Source organism: Electrophorus electricus, chromosome 5 (genome assembly GCF_013358815.1).
Source record: "Electrophorus electricus isolate fEleEle1 chromosome 5, fEleEle1.pri, whole genome shotgun sequence".
NCBI lineage: Eukaryota > Metazoa > Chordata > Actinopteri > Gymnotiformes > Gymnotidae > Electrophorus > Electrophorus electricus.
The window spans coordinates 10,684,827-10,708,898 of NC_049539.1; the positions used below are offsets into that span (position 1 = coordinate 10,684,827).

At 49.1% G+C, this 24,072-nt stretch overlaps 1 protein-coding gene across 6 annotated transcripts in view; it reads right to left on the reverse strand.

The window, feature by feature from the left end:
- Window positions 1–24,072, reverse strand: part of phldb2b (pleckstrin homology-like domain, family B, member 2b) — a 31,529-nt gene that overhangs the window by 1,648 nt on the left and 5,809 nt on the right. The window contains exons 4-20 of one of the 6 annotated variants that reach the window (XM_035526354.1): window positions 22,896–23,078; window positions 17,609–17,728; window positions 14,715–15,844; window positions 11,382–11,573; window positions 9,927–10,064; window positions 9,039–9,176; window positions 8,295–8,423; window positions 7,312–7,467; window positions 7,089–7,199; window positions 6,889–6,978; window positions 6,021–6,125; window positions 5,327–5,464; window positions 5,150–5,249; window positions 3,450–3,648; window positions 1,538–1,628; window positions 718–864; window positions 57–276 (exon numbers count right to left, since the gene is read on the reverse strand). In XM_035526354.1, the coding sequence (XP_035382247.1) occupies window positions 57–276; window positions 718–864; window positions 1,538–1,628; window positions 3,450–3,648; window positions 5,150–5,249; window positions 5,327–5,464; window positions 6,021–6,125; window positions 6,889–6,978; window positions 7,089–7,199; window positions 7,312–7,467; window positions 8,295–8,423; window positions 9,039–9,176; window positions 9,927–10,064; window positions 11,382–11,573; window positions 14,715–15,844; window positions 17,609–17,728; window positions 22,896–23,078 (3,387 nt within the window). Of the gene's footprint in view, window positions 1–56; window positions 277–717; window positions 865–1,537; window positions 1,629–3,449; window positions 3,649–5,149; window positions 5,250–5,326; window positions 5,465–6,020; window positions 6,168–6,888; window positions 6,979–7,088; window positions 7,200–7,311; window positions 7,468–8,294; window positions 8,424–9,038; window positions 9,177–9,926; window positions 10,065–11,381; window positions 11,574–14,714; window positions 15,845–17,608; window positions 17,729–20,539; window positions 20,936–22,895; window positions 23,079–24,072 lie in introns of those variants that run through there. The other 5 variants (XM_035526353.1, XM_035526352.1, XM_035526356.1 and 2 more) reach the window with 5 other exon arrangements.

Genomic DNA, 24,072 nt, shown 5'->3' on the forward strand with positions numbered 1-24,072 from the left:
TGCATTTGAGCCCCGACCCGAGCTTGTGGTGGGGGTGACGTGCGCGTCAGCCTGACCTGAGTAGTAGGACAGCGTCCTGCGGTTGCGGTCAAAGAGGAACCAGCGCTTCTTCCACGTTTTGATCTTGCCGCCCATCTTGACCAGGAAACCACGGCAGGTCTTCTCGGTGACGGACACATGGTAGCAAGTCTCCACGTTGTGGCCCGCGGACTCGATGTGGCTGCGCAGGTCGAAGTCGTCCTTCCGCACGGGCAGGTACCGGGTTAGCGGACGGGACTGGGAGGCCAGGGCAGAGTCAAAAGGTCAAAGTGCAAGAAGTAGTACTGTATAGAGGTAAGCTGGCGGCCTTAAAAGAATGACTCCGGTAAGGCGGTTTGGAAATCTGATCAATATTTTTTTTTATTTTTAAACTTAAATTTATCATTATATTTTATGACAAAACAACAAGAGAGAAAGAAACATTTTAGCTGTCATTAATACATATGACAGTAATTTACCGTGTTTATAGTGTTACAATACAGGGGCTCAAATTACAGCCTTCAAAGAGGAGTTAGAGGGGCTAACCAAAGACAAATAAAGAAAAAATTTCTAAGACTAAGATATTAGCTGTTACTGTGCTCACTCTTTTGGTCCAATACTACGCATCAGGGTTGAGAACTAGGTGTCTAGTACTGGGGGCGTCAGGGTCGCAGGTATGCATGTCACTACGCTGCTTACCTGCGCCCTCTGCTTCTCGCGTAGCTTCACCTCCCTGTCAATGAGCTTCTGGCGCCTGCTCGTCTCCTCCTGCAGCCGCTTCTCCAGGTCCTCCCTCCTCCTACGCTCGTCGTCCAGGGCCTGCCGCCGCACCTCCATCTCCCGTTCCTGAAGCCCCGCCAGCGTGAGAACGCAGTATGAGTACAAACATATTTTTTTTGTGGTTGGTTTGTGTGTGTTATCCTGGATGATCTTGTTGGCCTGCAATGATCTGGCCACAATTTACACTGGTTGTATGAAGCAAGTACTATGAATAATCAAAACAGCCATTTGACACCAATCACAGATGTTCTGGGATATTCAGGAGGCTTGGGAGCATTTGAATATCAGCAGCCTTCTGTATCTGTATTGGCAATGTTGAAACGTTCTATACTAGTACTGCAAAGGTCCAATATGATCAACAAACAATATTTTGCTCTGTATGTATGCATGCATTTGTTTGGTATAACCCTTCAACTGTTCTTAACTGGTAAAATAAGGCAAAGGTATTCAAGTGTGCTCATCGCTGTGACATGTGCTGCTGAAGGCATTAGTCAGAAGCTCCAGGAACATCTTGATCAGAGCCAGCCTCCCATGACGTGCTGCAGGAACAGCCTCCTTTCCCACAGTGCTGAGGCCAGTTTGCTTTAGCAGCGGAGTTCCAACCGCGCAAACAGGCTCGCGGTTATAGAGCCATAAAGCCTATTAGCAGTGTGGTTTTACTGTATGGTTTATGGCTCCCAGGTAGGAGTGGACCGTGGCTGGGGTTAGTCAGCTGGGGGTGGGGGTGGACGGAGGTTACCCTGTGCTCCAGGAGTCGGTGCTTCTCTGCCTGGGCTTCACGCAGGAGCCTCTCCATCTCCTCAATCTTGGCCACGTTGGAGGTGCTGGCGCTGTCAGGTGGGGGGTTAAACGAGGAGAGCCGTTACTTTCTGCTCTGTGTAGGTGTGTGTGTGTGTGTGTGTGCGTGTGTGTACGGTGTGTGTGGTGTGTGTGTGTGTGTGGTCCCTCTGCACAAGCATGGCACAGGCAGCAAAGTGACACGGGCTGCAGTGATTCCCGGAAACATTTTCAGTCGAGCTGAACACACACGTGCGCGCACAGAAACACACACACACACACACACACACACACACACGAAACCCAGCAGGAACCAATAAAGCCAGTCTGTGCTGCAATGCATTAGGAGCTCAGGCACTGAGGTGGGATAGCTCACCAGCCCCGGCTCCAGTTCAGAGCCCCTCCAGCTTCGACTTCAAAAAGCAACACGTGGAACAGATCGACGCATCGCCCCTCCCCCTCCTCCCCCGTAGCCCTCAGCCCCGCCCATAACCGCCCAACCTCCACACCCCAGCCACGCTGTCCCTCCATCCCTCCTCGCCCAACACCAGCGCGCTCTCTCAGCCTCGAAGGATATTCCTGCAATCAAAGCCAGTTCTGGTAAACACTGAGGCTTCCCCCGCAGATGATACGTTTCTGAAATTCCCATGTGCTAAACTCTGCACGCCTCCAGGAACTGCAGTGGACGACCCGTGTGATGCCTCAGGACAGCCAGGCTCTCTCCACACACCGAGCCCGGGGTGTCTGACCCTGTGAGCCCAATGATCGACCGGTGTCAACTCCTCCCCTAGGGTTTGTGCTAATACACACTCTTGCGTTTAACGTGCCGTCAACATGCCCCTAATTGCTCGAGTGCACAGCTGAGCGTAGTTATCCGCTACCTGCTATTTGCTACCTGCTAGTTACACACATGCGCACGGACGTTCAACCAGCTAAGACACGCGAGAAACCCGTCCCCGCCAACATTCGGACGGGACCAAGAGACGCGCGGCACGCTGCGACTGCAGCAGCTGCGAGAAAACCAGGCCAGAGCAGCGTAAACCTCCTCCAGTCACTCCACTCTCTGCGCCTCTTCTCCATCTCACCCCTCCACCTCAGGGTGGGGAGGGTCCACATCTGCCATCTCTGCCCTTTCGTCCCTCGTCCACGGTAGCGTCTTCATCCATATCTGGATCTGAAGCGTTCCTTACCGGCGCTGGTGCGGCTGAACCGCAGCCATGTCCGTGCGCCAGCCCGCGCAGCACAGAGAGAGTCAGCCGGAGCGCTCTACACCGCACTGCGTGGTCTGCCGCCGTCCCACGCTCTGCTGCTGATTACATTCAAACTGGGGGGGAAAAAAGCCCCCAAATCTGCTTCCTCTAACTGTTCCTGCTGTAATCCGAGCCCCAACACTAACAGGGCTACAGCAAACCCCCCTGCCTCCGCGCCCCTCAAAGCGCTGCACCCCCGTCCGGCACAAGCTTTACATTAATCAAGCGTAGCATTCATACTACAGCAGCACCAGGCCCCAGTCTGGAGTGCACACACACACACACACACACACACAAAACCGAACTCAGCATAAATACAATTCAGCCGCCATAAACGATGACCTCATATGGGCTTGTGTCGCATTACTTTTTCTAAGCCACCCCCAGGTCACTCCACACGCAGCTTTGATTGTAATCTGCACTGTAACCCAACCTGCTCATAACAACATTTACTCCCTCTCTGCACCCAGGGATGTCTGCTACCTTTCTGACCTCCCCTCCTCCAGCAGCTAGTGTTACATAAGTTTCCCATTACGGGAGGGACGGAGCCTGCTGGAGACCAGGTTGTCCCGTCCTGAGGACCGTTCAGGCTCCGTAGGGGGGAGCTGGAGGGGAGCTGCTGACCTGGAGACGTTGTCAGGGGAGCAGGCAGAGATGCTGGTCTCCATGCTGTCCGAGCTGTCCACGCTGAGAGTGTCGAAGGCGTGCCCGTTGTCACGGTAGCCCGGCGAGTCCAGGTAGACATTGGACTGGGACGAGGTGCGGCAGTCGAGGTCCTTCAGCCTCGAGCGTGACTCGTCTCCCAGGTGCTGCTGACTATGGCCTTGAGAGAGAGAGAGAGAGAGAGTGAGAGAGAGAGCAAAAGGAAAAGAAAGAGTAAGACAGAACAAGTCAAAAAGATACTGTACCATACTACAAGGATATAAGAGCCAAGAAGATAAAAGGAAAATCAGGAAAGAGTGGCAGACAAAAGTCCAAGCGCATACAGTAGAAGTGCAGGCAGGCCGCAGGCGGCAGTCCGTGGTGTGTCCGCCAGCCCACGCTCCCATGGGACGTTTACCTGAGAGCGACGCGGCACCGCCTCCCCCAGAGGCCTGATCTCCATGTCTGCCAGCCAGCTCGCTGCCCAGAGCCGGGGCCCCCTCGCTCTTCTCACACACCCCAGCCACTGTACAGCGCCACACACACCGAGCCGGAGGGGACACCCAGAGCTGGCCCGCGGGGATGAGCAGATCCTGAACTAGCGTGTTCGGCCCATTCGAGAAGAGGAGTCTCGCAGACAGAAGAGTTGGTACGCAAGAGCCGTTTGAAGACTACGCGCATGTGAGGATGGCGGCCACGACACCCCTTGCCACACTGCTGGATGGGAGACAGCGCAGGGACCCCTGATAGGCATCAGGGGCGAGGAAGGCCCCGCCTCGCTAATGACCCAGGGGAGCGGCAAATAAGACACCACTGCCGCAATACACAGCAAAACGGCAACATTTTCAGTCAGCTCAGGGGGATGTCAAAGCACACAGAAACCTGGGTAAACATTCATATAGGTGACACAGGTCTCCAAGTATGGACCAATCAGTGTCATATAGCAAGGGCCATATTTTGAAACTGGCATCTGGGGAAAAGGGTTCAGTATGCGGTGGAGTACGAAATGAAGGCCTGTTTCTAACAGCACGTAGGCATTTCCTGGCTCTCAGCTTACCAGCATTCTTCTGCTATCTCTTGTCGAATAAACATCCAGTCTCTGCCCAGACTTAACCTGTCCTTCGCTGGATGACAGTCCAACATACACTGAAATATCTTAATTATTATAAATATTACACCCCTGGTTGGTGTGTAGAACCTATGGTATTTTGCTTTACTGCCAACAGACATGCTGAAATAGATGTTTGGGAAAAGCATTTAGACTAAGCCTGGTGTTGATTGCTGGGTATCGAATGTCTGACCACTTAAAGAATGCAAAAGCGCTCGAGACAGGACGCAGTGCTCCGAGCGCCGCTGCCGAGAGCTCCAGATACACACACACACACATACATCAGCATATCCACCACCATCGCCGTTCCCACAATCACTCACAGTAATACAGCAAGTGAAAACACCCTCCCAAGAAAGGCAGGAGGGACAGAACGGGGCCCCGGGAGCAGCAAGGGTCATTCGTGGAAGCCCAGCACGCTTCCACTGCCCTCCAAGCAACACTTTACCACTTTGTAAGCGCTCCCATTTGCAAATAGGAGATCTGAGCTATACCAATATTGTGAGGCAATATTGTGATAATCATGAAATGTGAAAAGTGTGTGTGTGTGTGGGTGTAGGTGTGAGATCCTCACCCTTGTGTAGGCGACGTTTCTCAGACTCTTTAGGGGACACAGTGAGAAGGCGGTTCAGCACGCTGCCGCAACTGGAGCTCTGGGATAAAGGTGGGTGAGACTGAGCACAGACAGAGAGTATGTGGTAAGCGTCCATCTTCACCTAGAACGCGTGTCGGTGTGTCTGTGCGCTCTCACTTTTGGAGGTGCGGAGCGGCCCAGGGTGGCACAGCTGAACTGAAGGGTGATGGGGGGCTGGGTCTTTTTACGAGGTAGCGTGTCACACGACGGACTCTCTTTACCCAGCCGCTTCCTTTCCTCCAGACTTCGGAAATGCTGAAGACGTACACAGACACGCACACGTGTGCATACACCTGTGTGATTAAAATCTTACAGTATTACATGTGAGATTACACGCACCCACCCCCCATACACACACACACACACACACCACGCGTGGTTTACCTGCCTGTGGCGTTGGTGTTTTTTGGCAGGGAGAGGAGGAGGTAGGGGGGTGGCAGGGAGAGGCGAGGGGTTGAGGTAGGTCACCATGTCCTCGGGCCAGTGCACAGAGGGGGGTTTGGGGGAGGGGCAAGAGTGTGCAGCACGAGCAGAAGGACAGGAAGAAGAGAGCGGCGAACAGGAAGTGACACAAAGCTTTGCAGAAGACGGGAGGAAGGAGGACCGCGGCAGAGAAACCACAAAAGGAAGGATATAACATTTCAGCAAATATTAACGGAACGTGTATTTTAGCCTCCGAACACCAACACCAACACTCCTGAGTACAGAAAGAGGCATCGAGTAACAAATAACCCAAAGGAGAGGTTGGATCCATTGGCAGGTACACACAAAAACTCCCCAGCAATCCTCGCCCACAATCCCGTTCACACACCTCGTCCGGTTTGGGTGGGGTGTTGCTGTCCTCAGGACAAGGCTCAGGGTTGGGCCTGGGGTCAAACCCAGAGGCTGGGGTGCCGGAGAAGGGCTCTAGCCCCAGCTGGGAATAGAGATCATTGATTTCTTTGACTGTGACATAGCCCTGTGAAACAGACCATTTGAAGAACAGGAGAGGGGGAGCAAGATGAGGAGAGCTAAAAGAACACACACACTGGAATAAGTTCAGTCTTTACAACAGAAGGCAAGCGCCTATGACAGTCTTATAAAACAATTTTAACACAACAGCCAGATACATCACCCAGTTAAAAGATATTAATCACCTGACAAAGAGTGTTAATGGTCAAAGCAGAGGTTTTTTGGACTGCCCAAGTGAAACGTTAAGTGAGGAACTGATTTTAGCCACATGCAGGCTCATGCGGTGGAAGCCCAGTCGCAGAGCGATACCTCAGTGTTCTTGATGGACAGAGCGGAGAAGAGAGAAGTAAAGGCCAGCAGGTCAGCAGGGAGCAGAGAAAAGCCCGCGTGGGCAGTACTAAGGTTGCCATATGACTGGCAACACACATCAGCCAATAAGGAGCCATCCTGGAACAAAGGGACAGAGACCCCCCCATTTCCGTACTGCGGTATCCACGGAGAGTCACTCGACCGTGCAGGCGTGCGAGGGTGGGGATGAGGGGTCACGGAGCAAGCGTTCTGCTTTCCCTACTTGGCTGGCATACACACTGCTGTGGCGTACAGAGTGTGCCCTTGTGGGGAAGGAGGTGTGGCACACAAAGACAAATTCCAGACCAACACTGTATGTGTAGTCCAGCATGAGAGCGGTGAAACTCAATCCATGGGACTGGCAGGTGTTTCAGTCCTACCTCCTTCATGCTGAGATGATTGACAGGGAAGCCCCGTCCCCCTGTGAGCTCGGCATACTTCTTCTCCAAACTGGAGAGATTCTCCTTTTCCTGTGAGAGAGAGGGAGGTTTGTGGCACGTCAATCGACACCAAGACTGCAGAGAAGCAGGTGCAGAGACCAGGTGGATGGGATGAGAGCCAATCAGGGTCGAGCACTCACCCTCTGGAGCATCAGGTGCAGGTTGCTCTTCTCCTTAATGAAGCTCTCTTTCTCCTTCTGGGCCTGCTGGATTATCTGTGCAGACTGGTTCTTCAGGGCTAGAAGCTTCTCCTGGGGTGGGGGGTGGGGGGGGATCCAGCGATGAAACAAAAATGTGCACACACACAAACGGTCTCTCTCACACACACACACACACACACACATACATACACACACACCCAACCTTGCGGTTGACGGTGCTGCGCTGGTACTCGGTGATGTCTCGGAGGATCTGCTGTGTCTGTGTCTCCTTCTCTTCATCCTGGTGGCTCTCTCTCTCCAGCTGCTGGAACTCGAGATCCTCAAAGCGCTTGCTCTCCATCTCCAGTGCCTCAGTGTCCTGCATCACACACACACACACACACACACACACACACACACACACACACACACAAACACACACCCACACACACACACACCCTTAACAGGCCAGGTATACCAGACCAAGCAGAGCTATAATATGCTGAACTTTGCTGGTCAGATGTGAACAAACTAGGAGCACAGTTTAAGTTAACTTTTTCAAAACAGTCCCCTTTCAGAGTCCAGTCCCCAGGACTCACGACTGTCTGTCCACCCCAAGTCAGCATGATCACCAGTAACCCACTGCCTCTGGCCCTATCAAGGCACATCGAGTGCTGCAGTTTTCCCCATTGACCCCAGACCTTTAAATTAACCATGTCACTGCACACATAACACAACGCTCAACACAGTGTAAATCACAGCTCCCAGCCTGTTTAGCTACAGCCATGGCTTCTATCTCCAGCATTCAATAGTTTCATCAGAGTCCAGCCCACATAAACAGGAATGTACACACACACACACACACACCTCTTGGAAGCATTCCTGCACCCCCCCCGGCTACGTGAGAGCCTCACATGCAGTCTGTGTGGTCACATGCACCACAAGCATCACGGGTGTGCATGGCACATGCCGTCCCAGCACTGAGACAAGCGGCGTTGACGTCATTATGTGGACTGAGCGAGTGAGCAAGCATGTCAGGAAGACAGAGAGAGAGAGAGAGAGAGAGAGAGAGAGAGAGAGAGAGAGAGACAGAGAGGTAAATACAGGAGGCAGCAAGGATTAGAAGGAAGAGGAGGAGGAGGAGGAGGAGGAGGAGGAGGAGGAGGAAAGGGGAGGGGGAGGCCCTGCCTCCATGTGAGTACTGACCCTGGAGAGCTGGAGGAGGAGCTGCTCTTTCAGGGCCTCGGGGCATGTGTCCAGCTGAGCCTGCTGCTCCACCAGCTGTTCGGCCAGTCGCTCGAGCCTTACCCGCTCGGCGTCCAGCCGGGCGTTATCCTTCACATCACACACGCGCGCGCACACACCACACACCCACACACACAAGCCGGAGAGAGAGAGAGAGAGAGAGAGAGAGAGAGAGAGAGAGAGAGAGAGGCAGAGGCGTTAGTGCGGGTGAGGGTCGGGCAGCCTGGGTTAGTTACCACAGTGGGGCATGTGGGCCATGGAGGAAGATGATGGATGAGTGCTGATTACATGGAGGATGAAGGCAAGGGAAGATGCACTGGGGGCGTTTAGGGAGCAACAGCAGAAATGAGACTTTCCGAAGGCAAGGTGGCAGGGGCCTGGTCTCGTAGCGGCTGCCTGGAGTCAAGAAGACCTCGGTCACAAGACCTCCATCGCACCCCTGACCCGCTGCCTTGAGCCTGTGGCTTCCTGTCTACCCATCAACACTTTCTTGCTAGCATTGCGACGGCCGCTCAAGTATCCAAGCAGCTGTCAGCGTAACCGGAAGATGCCGGAACCCAAGCTCCCGGACGAGAGGGGCCACAGCAGGTCATCCTGCTGAAGCCCCCGGCACTCTCTGAACCATGTGACACCTCAGCATGAGGACACAGGGAGAGGGCTAACACCTGCAAGTGAGATCGAAAGTGTGTGTGTTCAGTGGAATACCTCAGATTTCTCAGCCTGAATCTTCTTCTCAAGGTCAGCCATCTTATCTTTGAGCTGCTCCAGCATCTGTCTCTCGTGCTGTAGCTGAGCCATCTCAGAGTCCTGCTCGCCTTCCAGTAGGGCACGCTCTACCTCCATCTACGCACGCACACACACACACACACACACACACACACACACACACAAACTTGCTCTTACCTCAGTTCACCCATGGCAGGGTATTTCTGGAACTATTTCTGACTGGTGTGTGCTGACCTCTCTTCAAAAAGAAAGTGAGGTCATTACCAATAACTACTAAAGCCAACAAGGCCATTGCCATCGCTGGCTCGTTAACCCAGAGCTCATTTTCACACGGATGGAAGATGTCTGCTAATTCCCCCCACATTCTCATTTGGTAAAGCGGCTATAATACCAGCCCTATAAAAGAACCAAGACTCTGGGCAGGGGTTATATAAATCCCACTGGATTGCCAGCTTGAGAAGCCTCTGGTCCTGTGCCAGGCCGGAAGGCATCCTTAAGGAGGGCCAAGGGTCCAATCACAAGAGAGCATGCACCTTCTTCCTGTCATCACCTCTCTCTATCTCTATCTCTCTCTCTCTCTCGCTTTCAGCCAGGTGCCTGCGTTTTGATCTGTGGCAGTTGGAACAATGCGTTTAAGACTGCCATTCACACTGGCTGTGCAAACCTGGCCCATCTGACGAGCACGCCCTCGACACTGATGGTGCTGAACCCCCCCGTGCCCAGCTTCCGACCCCAGCCCGGCCAGCGTAGAGCCGCTCACCATCCACACAGGAGGTCATCTTGCTCATGTTAACGGAAGGCGTCAAACATGAAATCGGGTATTGCTCCCTCCCTGTCCCGGAGTGCGAGATTTGGAGGTTTCTGTACCTCTCTGTCGGACTCCTCCATCTGGGTGTCCAGTTCTTTGATCTTCTGCTCCAGCTCCTCTATGTTGTTGAACACCTGGATCCGCGCCTCCTCGAGACGCATCGCTTCCTGATTCGGGCGCGTCTCCTCCTCGGACGCCTGCCAATGACATCGCACCCTCAAAGTCTGCGCGAGGGTTCTCCATCAATGGAACGGTGAAGAAGAGCACGACAGCGCACAAGTGCAAGAGAAGGCGAAGGGGCATTATGACTCCATGTCTGTCCTTTACAGAGGGGAGGTTTGCCCATGCACAACAACCCTTTTTTCTGGGGTGAAGCTGAGTTTTAGAGAATCATTCCTATTTTTAATTAATAAAACAACTATCTGAAATGTAAAAATTTATTTCTGAATCCAAATTAAGTACTTTAAAAATATATATGCTTAGCCATATGTTGCAAGTAAAGAATGTCAAATGGTCAAACCATCACGGTGGAACACAATTATACATGGGTGTCGGTGTGCGCCTGTGTTCGTCAGTGTCGAGTGCACAGGTAACATGGAGAGGGCAGACGTTCTTCGCCTGCGCTGGTGTGTACGGTGGGCGTGCTTAACCTCTCTGTGCCGCTAGCAACGACCACACACTATATTTGGACTGTAATGTTTATCTCTGTTGAAAACAGTTTATGCTATGGAATGAGTGGAGTGAGTCCCAGACCTGCTCAGCAGGGGGGAGGGAGGGATGGAGAGATGGAAGGAGGGGGAATAAAAGAAAGAATGAAGGCAGACTTATACTGCATAAAAATTACTTCCAACACCTTGTTCCGTGTGTTAAGTGTGACGAAGATGTGATGTTGTTTTTATTAAAGAGAAGCAAACCCTCAAAGACATCCAACTACATTAGAATAGTGCAGGAAGAACCTCCCCCCACAACACACATTCTTTTGGGTGCTGTGCATGCGTGTGTGTGCATAGGCATGCCAGAGGAGGGTGGAGCGCAGCCATGGAACCTCTCCAAATGTCAAACAAATCAAAGATGGAGAAGGGATGCTTTTACTAAATATGTAATCAAAATTATTAGACTACACACAGAGGAAGTCACCAGAAGGGCAGCAAAATAAGAATAATCTCTGGCAGAGCAAAGATAGAAAATCACTGAACATTAGATCAGTTAGATCTGGAAGTCATCAGACTAATCTCATTTGTATAGATCGGCAACAGGAAAACTTTAGGCGATGGCCAATTTTCTTATGGTGGTACAGTTAATCTAAAATGCATCCAATATGCAGTGTATTCCCAATGGGGGGGGGGGGGGGGGGGGTTCAGGTGGTTTATAAGGCATGTGTGACACTTTGCCTGGAAACACACCTTGCTGTTCTGTACCAGCTGAGGGGAAGGGGTGGGGGCAGAGCTGTGAGGAGTGACATTGGGTGACTCCGCCCTGACATCTCACTGTCTGCTACTGCAGCGCTGACGTACCTGGTGCTCCCGTGGCCCGAGGCCATAGCCGTTAACTAGTGCGGTGCCAGCTGGGTTGGTGATGAGGGGCTCGTCCTCGGTCACCTGCAGCTTCTCCAGCTCCTTGTTGATCTTCTGCAGGTCCGCCACAGCTGTGGCACTCTGATCCCGCTCCGAGCAAAGGCTCAGGATGGTCTCCAGGCGTTGGCGCTCCTGAGGAACCGACAAAGCATCAGGAACACGTGCCACACACACATGCTCTTCTCAAAGCCTATACGGTTCAAAACAGGAAACCTTCGGTGAAGTGGTTCAGATATACAGTTTAACGGGGTTTATTTAGGAAAAGAAAAACCTTCCGTATTTCTCTGGTCTGAAAAATCACCTCCACAAGACAGATTGCTTTACTGGTGCAACACACACAACTGTCATCTACAACTTTGAGCGACAGACACAGTTCTGTTCTGGAGTTATAATTGAGTTGTTATAGAGCGCCTTAACGAATAGCACTCACATTAACAGATAACATTCACATTTCACACCCTGGATACAGCTGCAGGTTGCACACAACTGCTAAAGCACAAGCCCTCATACACAACACACACACACACACACACACACACACACACACACACACACACAAACGTACCTCCAGCAGTCTACACTTTCGTCAGTAACATTCCATTAAGCCCTAATCTAACAGAGAGCAGCTTCCTTGCGATCCGAGCGATACCAACCCGGAGCACTGGAATGAGCTATTCCATAAAAGCCCAGTAGGAAGAGACATCTGAGTGAGCCCTCTCTCCTGGGACTGCACTCTGAGGCTGGACAAGCCCTGCATTCAACCACCGCTATGGAAATAAACACCCCAAGCCAACTGTTTCCATGATAGCCCACACTTACTTGCATTAGAATTCTGAGCCAGGACACGCGACCCAAACAGGTGAAGCTGCAGGAAGATGAATGAATGATTCATGCTTCATGGAGGAGCTAAATATAAGAACCAGGTCCAGACATCTACTGCTGATGCTGAAGCCAGGACAGGAAGTGCCAGGGCTGACCGATTTATCCGTTTCATATTCAAATCGCGATTTAAAAAGGATGCAAACTGCGAGTGCAGCAATTTTAATGACACGTTATTTAACACATTGTCAAGACTCTGAAGATTCTTAAGATTTACAGGACTGACAATGTCACAGAGTCAAAAGGTTCAATATATTTTTTATAGTTCTTTCCTTACTATAGATAATAATATATAATATAATAATTTATAATAGTTTAAATAAACAGCAGTAGCACCATTTCATCTGATTCATTTCATGTAAGCATGAGCTAAATTTTGTAACTATGTTGGGTAGATGTCTGATGTGGACATATGAATGCACGCTGGGAATTTAAGTTCTAAAAGATGTTTGCAACTTGAATAGCAATCACAATATTGGCTAGAAAAAGCAAGTGTCGCCCCCCCATATGATGTAACCCTACAAACCACTCAAGCCTCAGGCATAAAAGCCTCTGCCAATCGTCTTGTATCTGTGCATTCCAAACCGGTGCTGTAATCAGCACATGCATGCTTCCTCGTTTTCAATCCACTCAGCAGATGAGGAAGTGCACTCACCATGCAGACGGTGTAGGAGATCAGCAGGCCTATGCGCATTGTGACAACCCCTTGACAGACGAGCGGAGTGTCAAACGGTCACACTCAGGGGTTCAAGCATAAAAGAGAGGCAGGAGAAAACCGGATTAACCGGACCAAACCCAAACCCAGGTCCAAGCAGGGTCCTGCACACAGTTACTGCACACAAGCAAGTAGGAGAGAGGGCTCTTGCTGACTGAGGGGGTCTTGGGCAGTCTGGCTGTAAGCGAGTGGATGCTGAGAGAAATCGGATGCGATCGAAAGCAGAGCTGGCACTGTGCGCACAAGAAGGTGCAAATATAGGAACAGCGATTTAATCTTTCCGCTTCCTTCCATGCCCCCAGGGTCTGGGCCCAGGAGCAGCAGCTGGTGTAGCCTCACTGGAGGGCATAACTAGAAGGGTAAATCTCTGGCAGGCAGCTCACCAGATATAGACAACTAGCCTCTCTCTCCCTCTCTCCTTTTCCCATGCCAGGCAGCCAACAAACTGGCTTTTAACTGAGGAAAAAAGTTGAGACAGCTCTGCTGAAACCCCAACACACTGACACACTAGTGTGCATATGTGTGAAAAACACACACACACTTAACCTTCTTGTGTTCACTTTGATCTCTTAAGTAGGTGTGAGAACTGTGACCTCAGGGCACGAGGGCAACTCTACATTTCTCACTCCCAGAGTTAGGGGCAGGGCACACTGACAATATATGGAGGTGCATCTCCACAATGGCACACACGTGCTGGAATTTCCGAGCATGTCACTACGAAGACAAGAAAGAACATTTCAGAGGGAGAACGTGAATCTATTGTTAAAAGCGATATAAAAATAGATTTTGTATACATATATGTATGCCTCTCCACCTGCTGCCGACTGGTGTTTACTCTCCCCACTGCTAGCCTCTAATCCAGAACCGTAAAGCCTGCCACAAATACAGGCTTGGACTGGTTAATGAGGGGGGAGCAGTCAGGGCCTCTGGTCTGGACCGGCCCCAGCAGAGCGGCGATACAGGTGGCCTTAGAGAAACCCAGAGAAAGCACAGAAAACCTTCACTATCTTTCATTGGAATCCATCTCCGGCCAGCTGAAAAGATGGAGGCGAGGCCCATTTGTTTTGGCAGAATTCCAGCACCTTCCGCCTCCACGCCGGGGCTCCCAGAGCGAGTGTGTTCGGGGGAACGCGGTCGCCGAGAGTGGATGCGGTTGAGTGTCGGCTATTAATAGGAGGGGGAGTCGGCTCCACCCCCGGCAGGATCCCCCTGCTTTCCCCACTACAGAGGGGAGTACAGGCTGCGCTCACTGTGGGCAGAGGCAGGTGGCATCTGTGTGCCATTAACACAGTGGAATGTCACGGCCTGCGTGCGAGGGAGGGTTCTGCACCAAGAGATTAACATGGAGGCAGGTGGGCCTTATTCTCCCTGACCTCCTACATAACCCAGAATTCCACTCTGCTCCACACAGGATTCCACACAGCAACACAGGACAAAAGGTGGAGGCTTACATATGAGGGGCTTTGTTAAGGAAACTGTCTCTCTTTCTCCATCAGGCCACTCCCTAGGACATCCTATCAAAAAACAGACTGGAAGAACAAAAGGAAAGGAAGCATCCAGCTTTAAGGAATTGGTATGTAATTGCACCGGATCTTTGGGTGGACTTTACAATTACATCTAAGCTTTAAAGGAAGAGGCAGATGAAGACAGCGGTCAATGCTTTAATGGGCGTTCCTCACCAGTCGCTCCACCTCTTGCTCTCGGAGCCTCTCATCTCGCTGTCTCTGATGGTAGTCCTGGAGCTCCTCTTTCCCGCTCAGAGAGCTGATGCTGCCCTTCCTCTCACGGAAGCCGCCCTGCGGGCCGAGCCCGGCCTTCCCGAACGACTGCCTCCTCTCCCCAAGTCCCAGCTCAAGGACTGGGGAGGGTCCGCCCGTGGCCTGCTTCTCCAGGTCCGAGTAGGAGCTGCCGGTGGTCAGGCTCAACTTCTTGGCTTGGCGAGGGCTGGTGGTCACGCTGGAAGCTACGGTCACGTCCGGAGGGGCTGGTGCGCTCTTGGAGATGGACCTGGCGGACAAGGAGATGGACACCACCTCGGAGTGGCCGTTCAGGGGGCCGGGCTCCGGTGTGAGTGAGGGGCGCATAGCTTTGCCATCCAGCGAGCGGCGGGTCGGAGGGAGGGGGAGATGGCTGTCGACCGGGCGGTACAGGCGGGGTAAGGAGCGGCTGTGTGAACCCATGCCTGTCAGGGAGCCGGCCGAGTACTTCCGTTGGCGTGGCAATGGCTCCAGACCACCGATGCGCCCACCGTCCTGTGTGTGCTGCCTGCGAGCCAGTCGGGGGCTGGAGGGCATGCTGGCTGCCCCACTGCTGCCCCCTGGGGTAGGGGAAGAGGTGCCATTCCACATGGACAGCAGTGAACCTGAGGCCTGAACATGACGACTGACTGATGCAGCAATCAGATTGTCCTGTGACCGGTTCCGGATCATGGGTCTTGAATAAGGAAGAGGGGGGTCTCGGGGGTCAGAACGTCTGGGTGAAGAGGGCATGCTGTTGGGTGAGTGGGCAGGTACTTTAACTGAAAGGGGCGGGCGCTCAGAAGTGTACAGGCGCCTGGCTTGCTCCTGATAGGATGACATGGGGCTGGACGTAGTCACAGGTTTTAAGGAGTTGGGCGTAGTAGGCGGAGACTGTGTCATGCTGAAGTAGGAAGGGCCGCTGTCGCCATTGGTCCGAAGACTCTTCTCCAGAGCCTCTTTCTTCCTCTGCAGGGTGTCCATCAAGTCCCGCAGCTCAGAGACAGACCGCATGCCTCTGGAACTGGGCCCGCCTACACTGTGACTGAAATCACTGCTGAACTTCAAGTAGTCTAGAGAGAGTGAGAGAGAGAGAGGGGAGGTCAATTACATTATCTAATAACAATGTAATGAATTAGCAAGATGTGAATTCCACATGCTTTCTGTTGGCAAACAAGTTTTTTTCGTTAATTCATATGTCTTTAAAACCAAAAGCTTACATAACCATTTGATTAATGCCAGACTGCCTGGCACAACTAAAAGTTCAAATTAATGATTCCTCAAAAAGCAGAAAGCAAAGCTTCTTAGAATGTACTTGAGAATGGTCTACCACGAATCTTTCAAGTGAAAACAACAAAAAGAAAGACCATTTCTTTAAATTATGCAGAACTCAAAGCCTTATTTTATGGGCCAAAAAACAAGTGTTCAGAATGTTCTCTTTTAAAATAGAAACTGACTCAAAATCCAGCAATGACAATATTTTTGTCTGACTGTTAGTGACCTCATACACATTATGGTCTACATTTGTCCATAGTTTTTCTCTTGATCCCACCTGGATGTGGTCAAGCTGAATGTAGGCAGCAGAACTGTGTGTTTACACACAAAGCCCTCATCTGCTTTGTTTCTGCAGTGTATGGCTGAGTGTGCTTCATGCTGTTATGTGTCAGACAGATCAAAGGACTTTTCCCAGCAGATCCCAGCACATAGCAACAACTCACACCAGCCTCAACCAAGATGACAGAAAGCCTTTTAATCTGAAGGGAGTGTGTGTGTGTGTGTATGTATATATGTGTGTATGAGAAATGTTTAAATCAGATTTAGATATTTATCATTCAGACAGAAAGACAAAGCAGAAACAGAGCTATCCCAAGAACTGGCACAGTAGTTAATCAAGCGCAAACACACACAAACACACACACACACACACACACACAAATTCCAGCAGTCTGCCTCCTGCATTCTAGTAGTCTTTACATGCAATACACAGAAAAATTATAATTATTCAAATGAGAAGCACTCATTCCCTTGCCATTAGGATCCAGTATTCAGAATGCACAATGAAGAACACAGAGACCAGACCGGCACCAGCAGAGTAATTGCTCACTCAGCTGATCACAGACAGATCACAGACAGTAAATACTGATAACTCACTCTAGCTGGTTCTGTGTTACTCTCTCTCTCTCAGGCTAAGACACCTACCAATAAAAAAAATTCTCACAAGTATGTTTCCGTAAACCATATATAGGTGCAAACCAATTTAATGACCCAACAATTAAACCTCCAAGACCGCCTCTCCATCCTACAGATGACCCTATATGCTATATGTACTATATGTGATTCTTCTGTAAACAGAGAGACACATGACCTTCAACACTCTCACTTGAAGCAGCACAGTAAATCACTCACAGTGACATCAAACCACATCTGCATTTAGACAAGGAAGACATTCCACGAGACTGGCTGGCTCCATGCATGAAAAGCACATGTTTTGAGAAGCTATCTCTAAAGAACAGCACAGGTGGCTGAGGGCCCTTAAAAGGATTTTCACACATCAAAGGGGCTCTTATTGAGGGAGTGTGTCCTGTGGCAGACAACTCACACCTGCTGAAGATGGGAGGCCTGGTTACCTGTAACAGAAACCATTTCCATCTCACACACGCGGAATCCCCATCAGGGATTGAGTGAGATATAGGATACGAGTTGGAAAAGGGGAGGGGTACCTTAGGTCACTGTGGTAGCACTCTGAAGATATACGAATGAAAAAAAAAAAAAAAGAGGGGGCAAGGAAATGAGACAAAAGGGGGGAGGGAGGGAGTGGGGGCGATCAGGGCAGTCACCTGTGCTGTAGACCAGCGGAGACACAGGACTCTTCTGAGGAAGCATGCTCTTCATCCGGCTGGCCTCTTCTGGGTGGTTGAAACGGAAGACGTATGACTTACCTAAACACAGAGAATATCCTATCGGGGAGAGGGGGAGGAAGAAAGAGTGAGAGAATGAGAGGGCAAGAAATGCACAGTCAAAACCTGAGCCAGGCAACAGTTCAGACACTTGCAACCAACTGAGCCCATCTGTTTGGTGTGTGTGTGTGGGCGCTTGTAAGTGGGGAATTATTTGAGAGCTTTGGTCACCAATTCCAACCAAAACCAAGAGCATTAAACAATACATCAGGGTTGTGACCTCACCCTGACAGAGCCACAGCTGTATAAACACCTCACAGTGTGCACATAGAGCAAGCACAGCCATAAGGTCTCGCCACCCTTCAACACAATCGTTCCCGAAGTTAAACAGAGGCACGGACAAATGCTCTTCTCGAGACACATCTCCATCAGTCAGTCACATGGCCTTCATGGTTTAGATGAGGACCATCCATCTTTTCCATGTACCGAGAAAAAATAAAGAGACCAGCAAGCATCCGCTGTTGTCTATGAAAAGGTATGGAACCAGTCAAACACTGTAAAAGAGCTTCAGACCCACAGCTCCATTTTCCACTGATTTGAAACCAGGGACCGTGGAAGCGCATTCAGATTGAGGCTTGAGGGGAAAAAAAGGCAGTAGAAAGCGGAAAAACAGATCACGGAAAATATTTGGGACCTCTTTTTCTGCTCCCCACGAAACCCCAAACCTCTGGCTTGAGGAACCGGAGCTCTGTTCAGCGTGTTCCAAGAAGGAGGTGGGGTCTGAGGTGGGGGGGAGGAGGAGGAAGCTTGAACTGACTAGTAAAAAAAATACAGCAAAGGACTTCGGCAAAAGAACATTTCTATAAACTGAAGGGATTATTATATTTGGCAGTGGAGTTTGGCAAGTCAAGACCAATGAGTCAGATTTACTCTATGGTCTTCAAAATCTGCGGTCGTTATGCCAAAGGTGTACAGAGCTGAGTAAGATGACAACTTCCTAGTCAGCTGTTTAGAGTGCTTGGTTTGTTTCCTCCAACTCACAGCTGAAACAATTTTACTAGAATAGTACCTTTCTATAGGAAAGTACTTGGATTTGCCAAAGGATCTTGGTGAGCTTGCTCCCATAAGGAATGGAGTGGCATAACCAGGACAAGCTTCCTTTACTAAAAACACTTCTGAATATTTTTTGTTGGCAACAAGTCTGCCAACAGCATCAGAGAATGGAGAAATAAGAGATCATGTCAAATAGTCAAAAATCCAATCCAATCACACGTAGTAATGCATCTACAAAGACAAAGGCCCTGGAGCCTTACTTACAGAAACATAATTACCATTTAAATAGTAATTGCAATATTGGTCCAAAGCAAGAAAAAAAACAAACAAACAAACAAAAAAAAACCATTTATAAATTTTCCCAAATTGCTTGGCCCTAGTCCAGACTGTGTCTCAGTGCCCTAAGACGAGAGGCTGGAGGCCTTGCCTGTCATTAACATGCCAAAGCCCTGACTTTGGCCTCTTAAGTCTGTCCCATGCATTCCGTCCTTCGGTACATTGGCAGTCCGCTCCTTTAAAGTTCTGGCTGATTTCTCCTGGATTCTTCCGTGTTGCCAGAGGCCCGTTCATAGAAAAGTGAATAAATAACGAAAGAAGGACTAAGTCTGTGCAGATCTTAAAAGCAACACAGATGGAGACAATATGGCTGATGAACGCTTCATACTGTGAGACATTTCATCATCTCAAAACTCCCCACAGTCTGTCAAAACAATGATCTGAGAGATAACACTCTCAGCTAAACATGGTTTGGTTCGGAGACCAAAGCACACACACACAGCAGGAAGCTTTCAGCAACGGGTGTTTAGTCTATACAGCTGTGTACCTGTGACTAAGGACCTAAAGGAAGAGCAAAGCTTTGCTGACACATTAGCCTGTGTGATATGTCTGTGTGTGCACATTTGTTTTTGTAGTTACTACCTAATGACCATTACTGCCATCACAATAAAAAATTTGTATGAACCTCTAAATAAGGGTTTATTTGTTTGTTTATTAAGGGGGGGGGGGGGGGTGTTACATCAGTGCATCAGTGATGGGGGTAGTTACTTCAGTGTCAATAAAACTATTTCCAGTACTGAAACATTACCACGTCTCCTTTAATGAGCTTACACTGCTTGTTTATTATGCTTCTCTCCAATTTCCTTCCGCTCTCCAAATACATCTATATACTCATAAATTTCCTAACTACCAGGCTTCCATGGAATAATAAGAAAGCTTTTTTTTAAAATCCTGATAATTAAACACGACTGTTACTTTTTATACGAGCCTTTTATCGTCACCGAATTAATTCTGTCCCACGTGTATTCAATTTTATCACGCTTGCGACAGCTCTTATTAGGCGACACTTATTTTTCAAAAGGTTTTACTAACTAATTATTCTCTCTCTCCTGGTCCACATGTAAGATCAATCGGATCCTTTAATTAAGTTCTCACTTAAATTAAGTGAGAAAACTGAATTGCCTCCACTGTACCGCACGACCTGTTATCACGTGCAACCAATTTATCCCGCCACTCGTTAACACGCGATCGAAGCTCGCAGTCTGCGCGAAGCCACCTTACAGTAATTTAAGCATAAGTAACCATTAAACTAAATCTAAGCAGATAACTGGCAACACGCCACTTTTGGGGGGGAAAAAAGTCTCACGTGAAATTCAGACAAAAAGTTTAAAAAATAATAATAATAATAATAAAAAGCCTAAAGACTGAGAAATAAAACTTAACTTAAAATTTTAAAAAGGAAAAAACAAGCTACCAAATACCCAACTGAAAAGCACGCAACAGACCGGTACATGTTCTCCATGTTCTTTAAGAGGAACTAACCTTTAAAAGCGTCCCATTCAGAGAGTTCCGCTAACCTCTAGTTTTCTCCAGAATGTGTAAGACTCGCATCCCGGTCTACGGCGTTATCAGGGCTGTGCCTCCGTTTTCTCCTGCGATACAACCCGTCCTTGTATTGGAGTTGAATGAAGCGCAGGCTGTCAGCTACATTCAGCACGTTACATTCATCACTCTGCAAGCCAATCTCTGTAAACGTCAGTAATTAATCTTCGGTGTAAGGAATGTCGCCTTCCAGGAATTCAGAAGGAGTTAAAACAAGGCAGACTTAATCTCCGCCCATCACTTTCCCCCCTTTCGTTTACCTAGCCTATTTAGGAAGATGGGGTAAAATACCTGACGGTAAGCAGTCAGGCTACTAGACCAGGGCTAGTTTGATGTTCAGTTAGTGGAAACCCACCAGTGCTGTTTTCAAAAAAGGGTTTGAAAATTATACATATGGAAAAGAACTTTGCTCCAGGAGGCAGGATTGATTTTGCCCAATGCAAGAAGCTGTTTCTCAACCTCTCTATTTTTTTTGTGCACTGAGTGCCCTTTGTGCTACTGTGTGCAATAATGCAAGTGTGGTTGAGAAACGAGCCTATGTGTTATCCTATGATTCTGTCTATGACCTGTTTACCTTATCACTGTGTGATTAAGGACTGAGTCAGCGGAACCGTCTCCAGCACTCACCTCATCATATGGATAATCTCTGTGACTGAAATCTTGTAGGGAAAATAAAAGGAATAATCCTTAGACATTCTGTATATGCTGTTTTTGTGTGAAAGCTGTCATACACCTGTTAATGGGGCTAGACTGCTGTGCACTTCGCATTCTGTAGCTTTCACCTGACGATTTGGCAACCACAGGTCTTAGAATGGCACTATGTACATAGAACATGAATGAATAATATGCTATTGAGCTCTGAAAAACTACTTGGAAATGTTTGTTGAATACAACATACCAGGAGTTAGAGAATCTGTTTTAGGTGAATGAGAACTTCGAGGTAGTGGATATTAAACAAGGGATATGGGGCAATGAGTGAATTATTAAGTTTTAATGGGGAAAGATTAAACACCAACAGCTGGAAGGCAGGAGAATGGCACTCGATACCTGCATTCATTTCTTCTCTCTCGATTTTACCCATACTCCTGAACAAGAACAGTAGTACTAAAAGTGTATTATATGATATGTAATAGCACAAAAGTACTGGAAATAAGGTATCACGATAACCTGTGCTATATAGAACAATACCCCTGCACCAGGTTTAAGCCATAATTCACCAGCAGTGTGTAGAGCTCTGTGTGTGTGTGTGTGTGTGTGTGTGTGTGTGTGTGTGTGTGTGTGTTTCAGGGGGGGGTCATAGCCTGAAGGCTGTTTCCATTTCATGCTCCCTTTTTAAATCCTTTTTTTTTATCCTTTTTTTTTTGGTGTGGTGCTTCACCGCTCTGCAGATGGATGATGTGGTTATGAGATTAACCCCCTCTAGTCTCAATCTCTTTCCATCCCTCACAGTGTCCCAGCTTCTCTGCAGCACACTCTCTCTCTATGAACTGCTCCCGTTAGTCTCGTGAAAACGTGACTCCCTGCTCTCTGCTCGTTCTGAGCTGCTCTCTTCTAAGCTAAGATCCAGTGAACAAAAATTGTTTCTCTAGCCTCCCAACACCACTGACTCTGCCCATTCCCACCCTTACAGAGACAAACACAAAGATTTAAGACCCAACACTGTTGGCATCTGCAGAGAGTGTAAAATCAAACAATGCAGGCAAATATTTGCCAGAAGCACCCAGTCACTCCACGGCAAGAGAGACAACGCTTAAGAGCAAGCAATGGGAAGAGTGAACAGAGGAAAAGAGAGAAAAATGAATTTGTTGAAGCAATAAAGCAAGGTCATCAACTCTGCTGTGGAGCCTGTGGAAGCTATGAGTCACAGTGCTACAGACAGACAACAGGGATAGCTGCTTCCAAAACCACTCCAATTAAGCACTCTGTGACGTCCAAGTCTTACCACTGGAAAACAGCACACGTCGCTTTCCCAACAAACAACACACTTCAGTGCTGGGTCATAAACTTTCACCCATTTCACACACATTTTTGAAAGGCATGATGTCATAAACTGTGATATAGGCAGAACTCTGTTATTTTCAAACAAGCTAACGAAAGCAGGTTGTATGATTGGTTGTCATAATCTGTGGCAAAGGACAACTGCACTGTACATTTTAGCCAGCAGGGGGTAACAGCAACTTTTAAATGTGGTTTGACATCGATCTCTAGCTGAATTACGTGAACAAACTGTTGGGGACAGTTTCTAAACAATACCAATAGATATAAACAATGGCCAGCGTGTTAGTCAATAGGCTACCTTGTGTCAGCTGGGTCGGTTTGGTAACAGGGGCTCCATCAAGTGAACAGAGATGTCCACATGGGTTGAGAGTGATGACTCCCCCTCGGTTCTCGATAACACAGTGCTCTGCCTCAATGCCGGGGCCTTCAATCGTGATATCCTGTGGTACAGGAGCATCATCACGGCCAATGCGTGTGATTCCTATAACACACACACAAAAAAACCCCACTTTATTACCTGGGTGTACAACTGAGTACTGAGTTTTTTTGCAGGATTATACACCAAAACTCCCTTTGTAACAAAAGTAAACTATAAACAAATTTCCTTTAAATCAGCTTGTCTATATGATCTGAAGAAATTGGGCTGGTTTATGATGAAAATGAACTCGTGTAAGAGCATGACCAGGGGCTGCCCTTTTCACTCTACTAGCTGCCTCAGGGGTTTTTAATCGCATTTGAAATGGACTTTACATAGAATTTCCCACCAGCTAAAACAGTGTCTTCAACAGTTTAATATCAGCTCAGAAAACACGCTTGCCCTCAGACAAACGCGCTTGCTGGCAGCAGGACAGGTGGCCGCCTTTGGAGGAAACGGTCTGAAGTGGTAATGGCGCTATGCGTGGAGAGCTACCCAGTTTTTCCACTCTAGGCTGGCTATTACTGTTTCACCCACACAGGTTCTCCAATGCCTCAAACTCCCTTCAGCATGCTTCACGCAGGTCCCAGGTCAGCTGTGCAGCAACTACGACACATATCTCTTTGGCCGACATGGGCTGTAATCAGTAATGTAATACTCTTCCAGTAAGCTACAGGTTAAAACATGACACATTGGTTTTATTTTAACTGCCCCCCACAGGGAGGAAGCAAGGTCGCCTCCTTGTCCTGTCTCTAGTCTGATAGGCTGCATACCTCATTTCCTCTTTCCGTGTCCTGACTGCATTCCTGTGTCGCCCATGGCTGTAATGATAAGAGAGGTGGGCAAGGAGAAAGCATGTGTGCCTGGCGTGTGAAGGTGGTATCACCAGGACCAGATCTGGGAAACCACGTGAAATTTCAATCCAGGTGAACCCTCCTTGTCTTTAAGACAGAGGGAAATGCACTCCACCCTTGTTGTAGGAAAACACCCCCCCCCCCCTTCCTCTTTGATAACCTTAGCACTGTGTTCATCCTCAGTAACCCATATGCCCTTGGTCTGC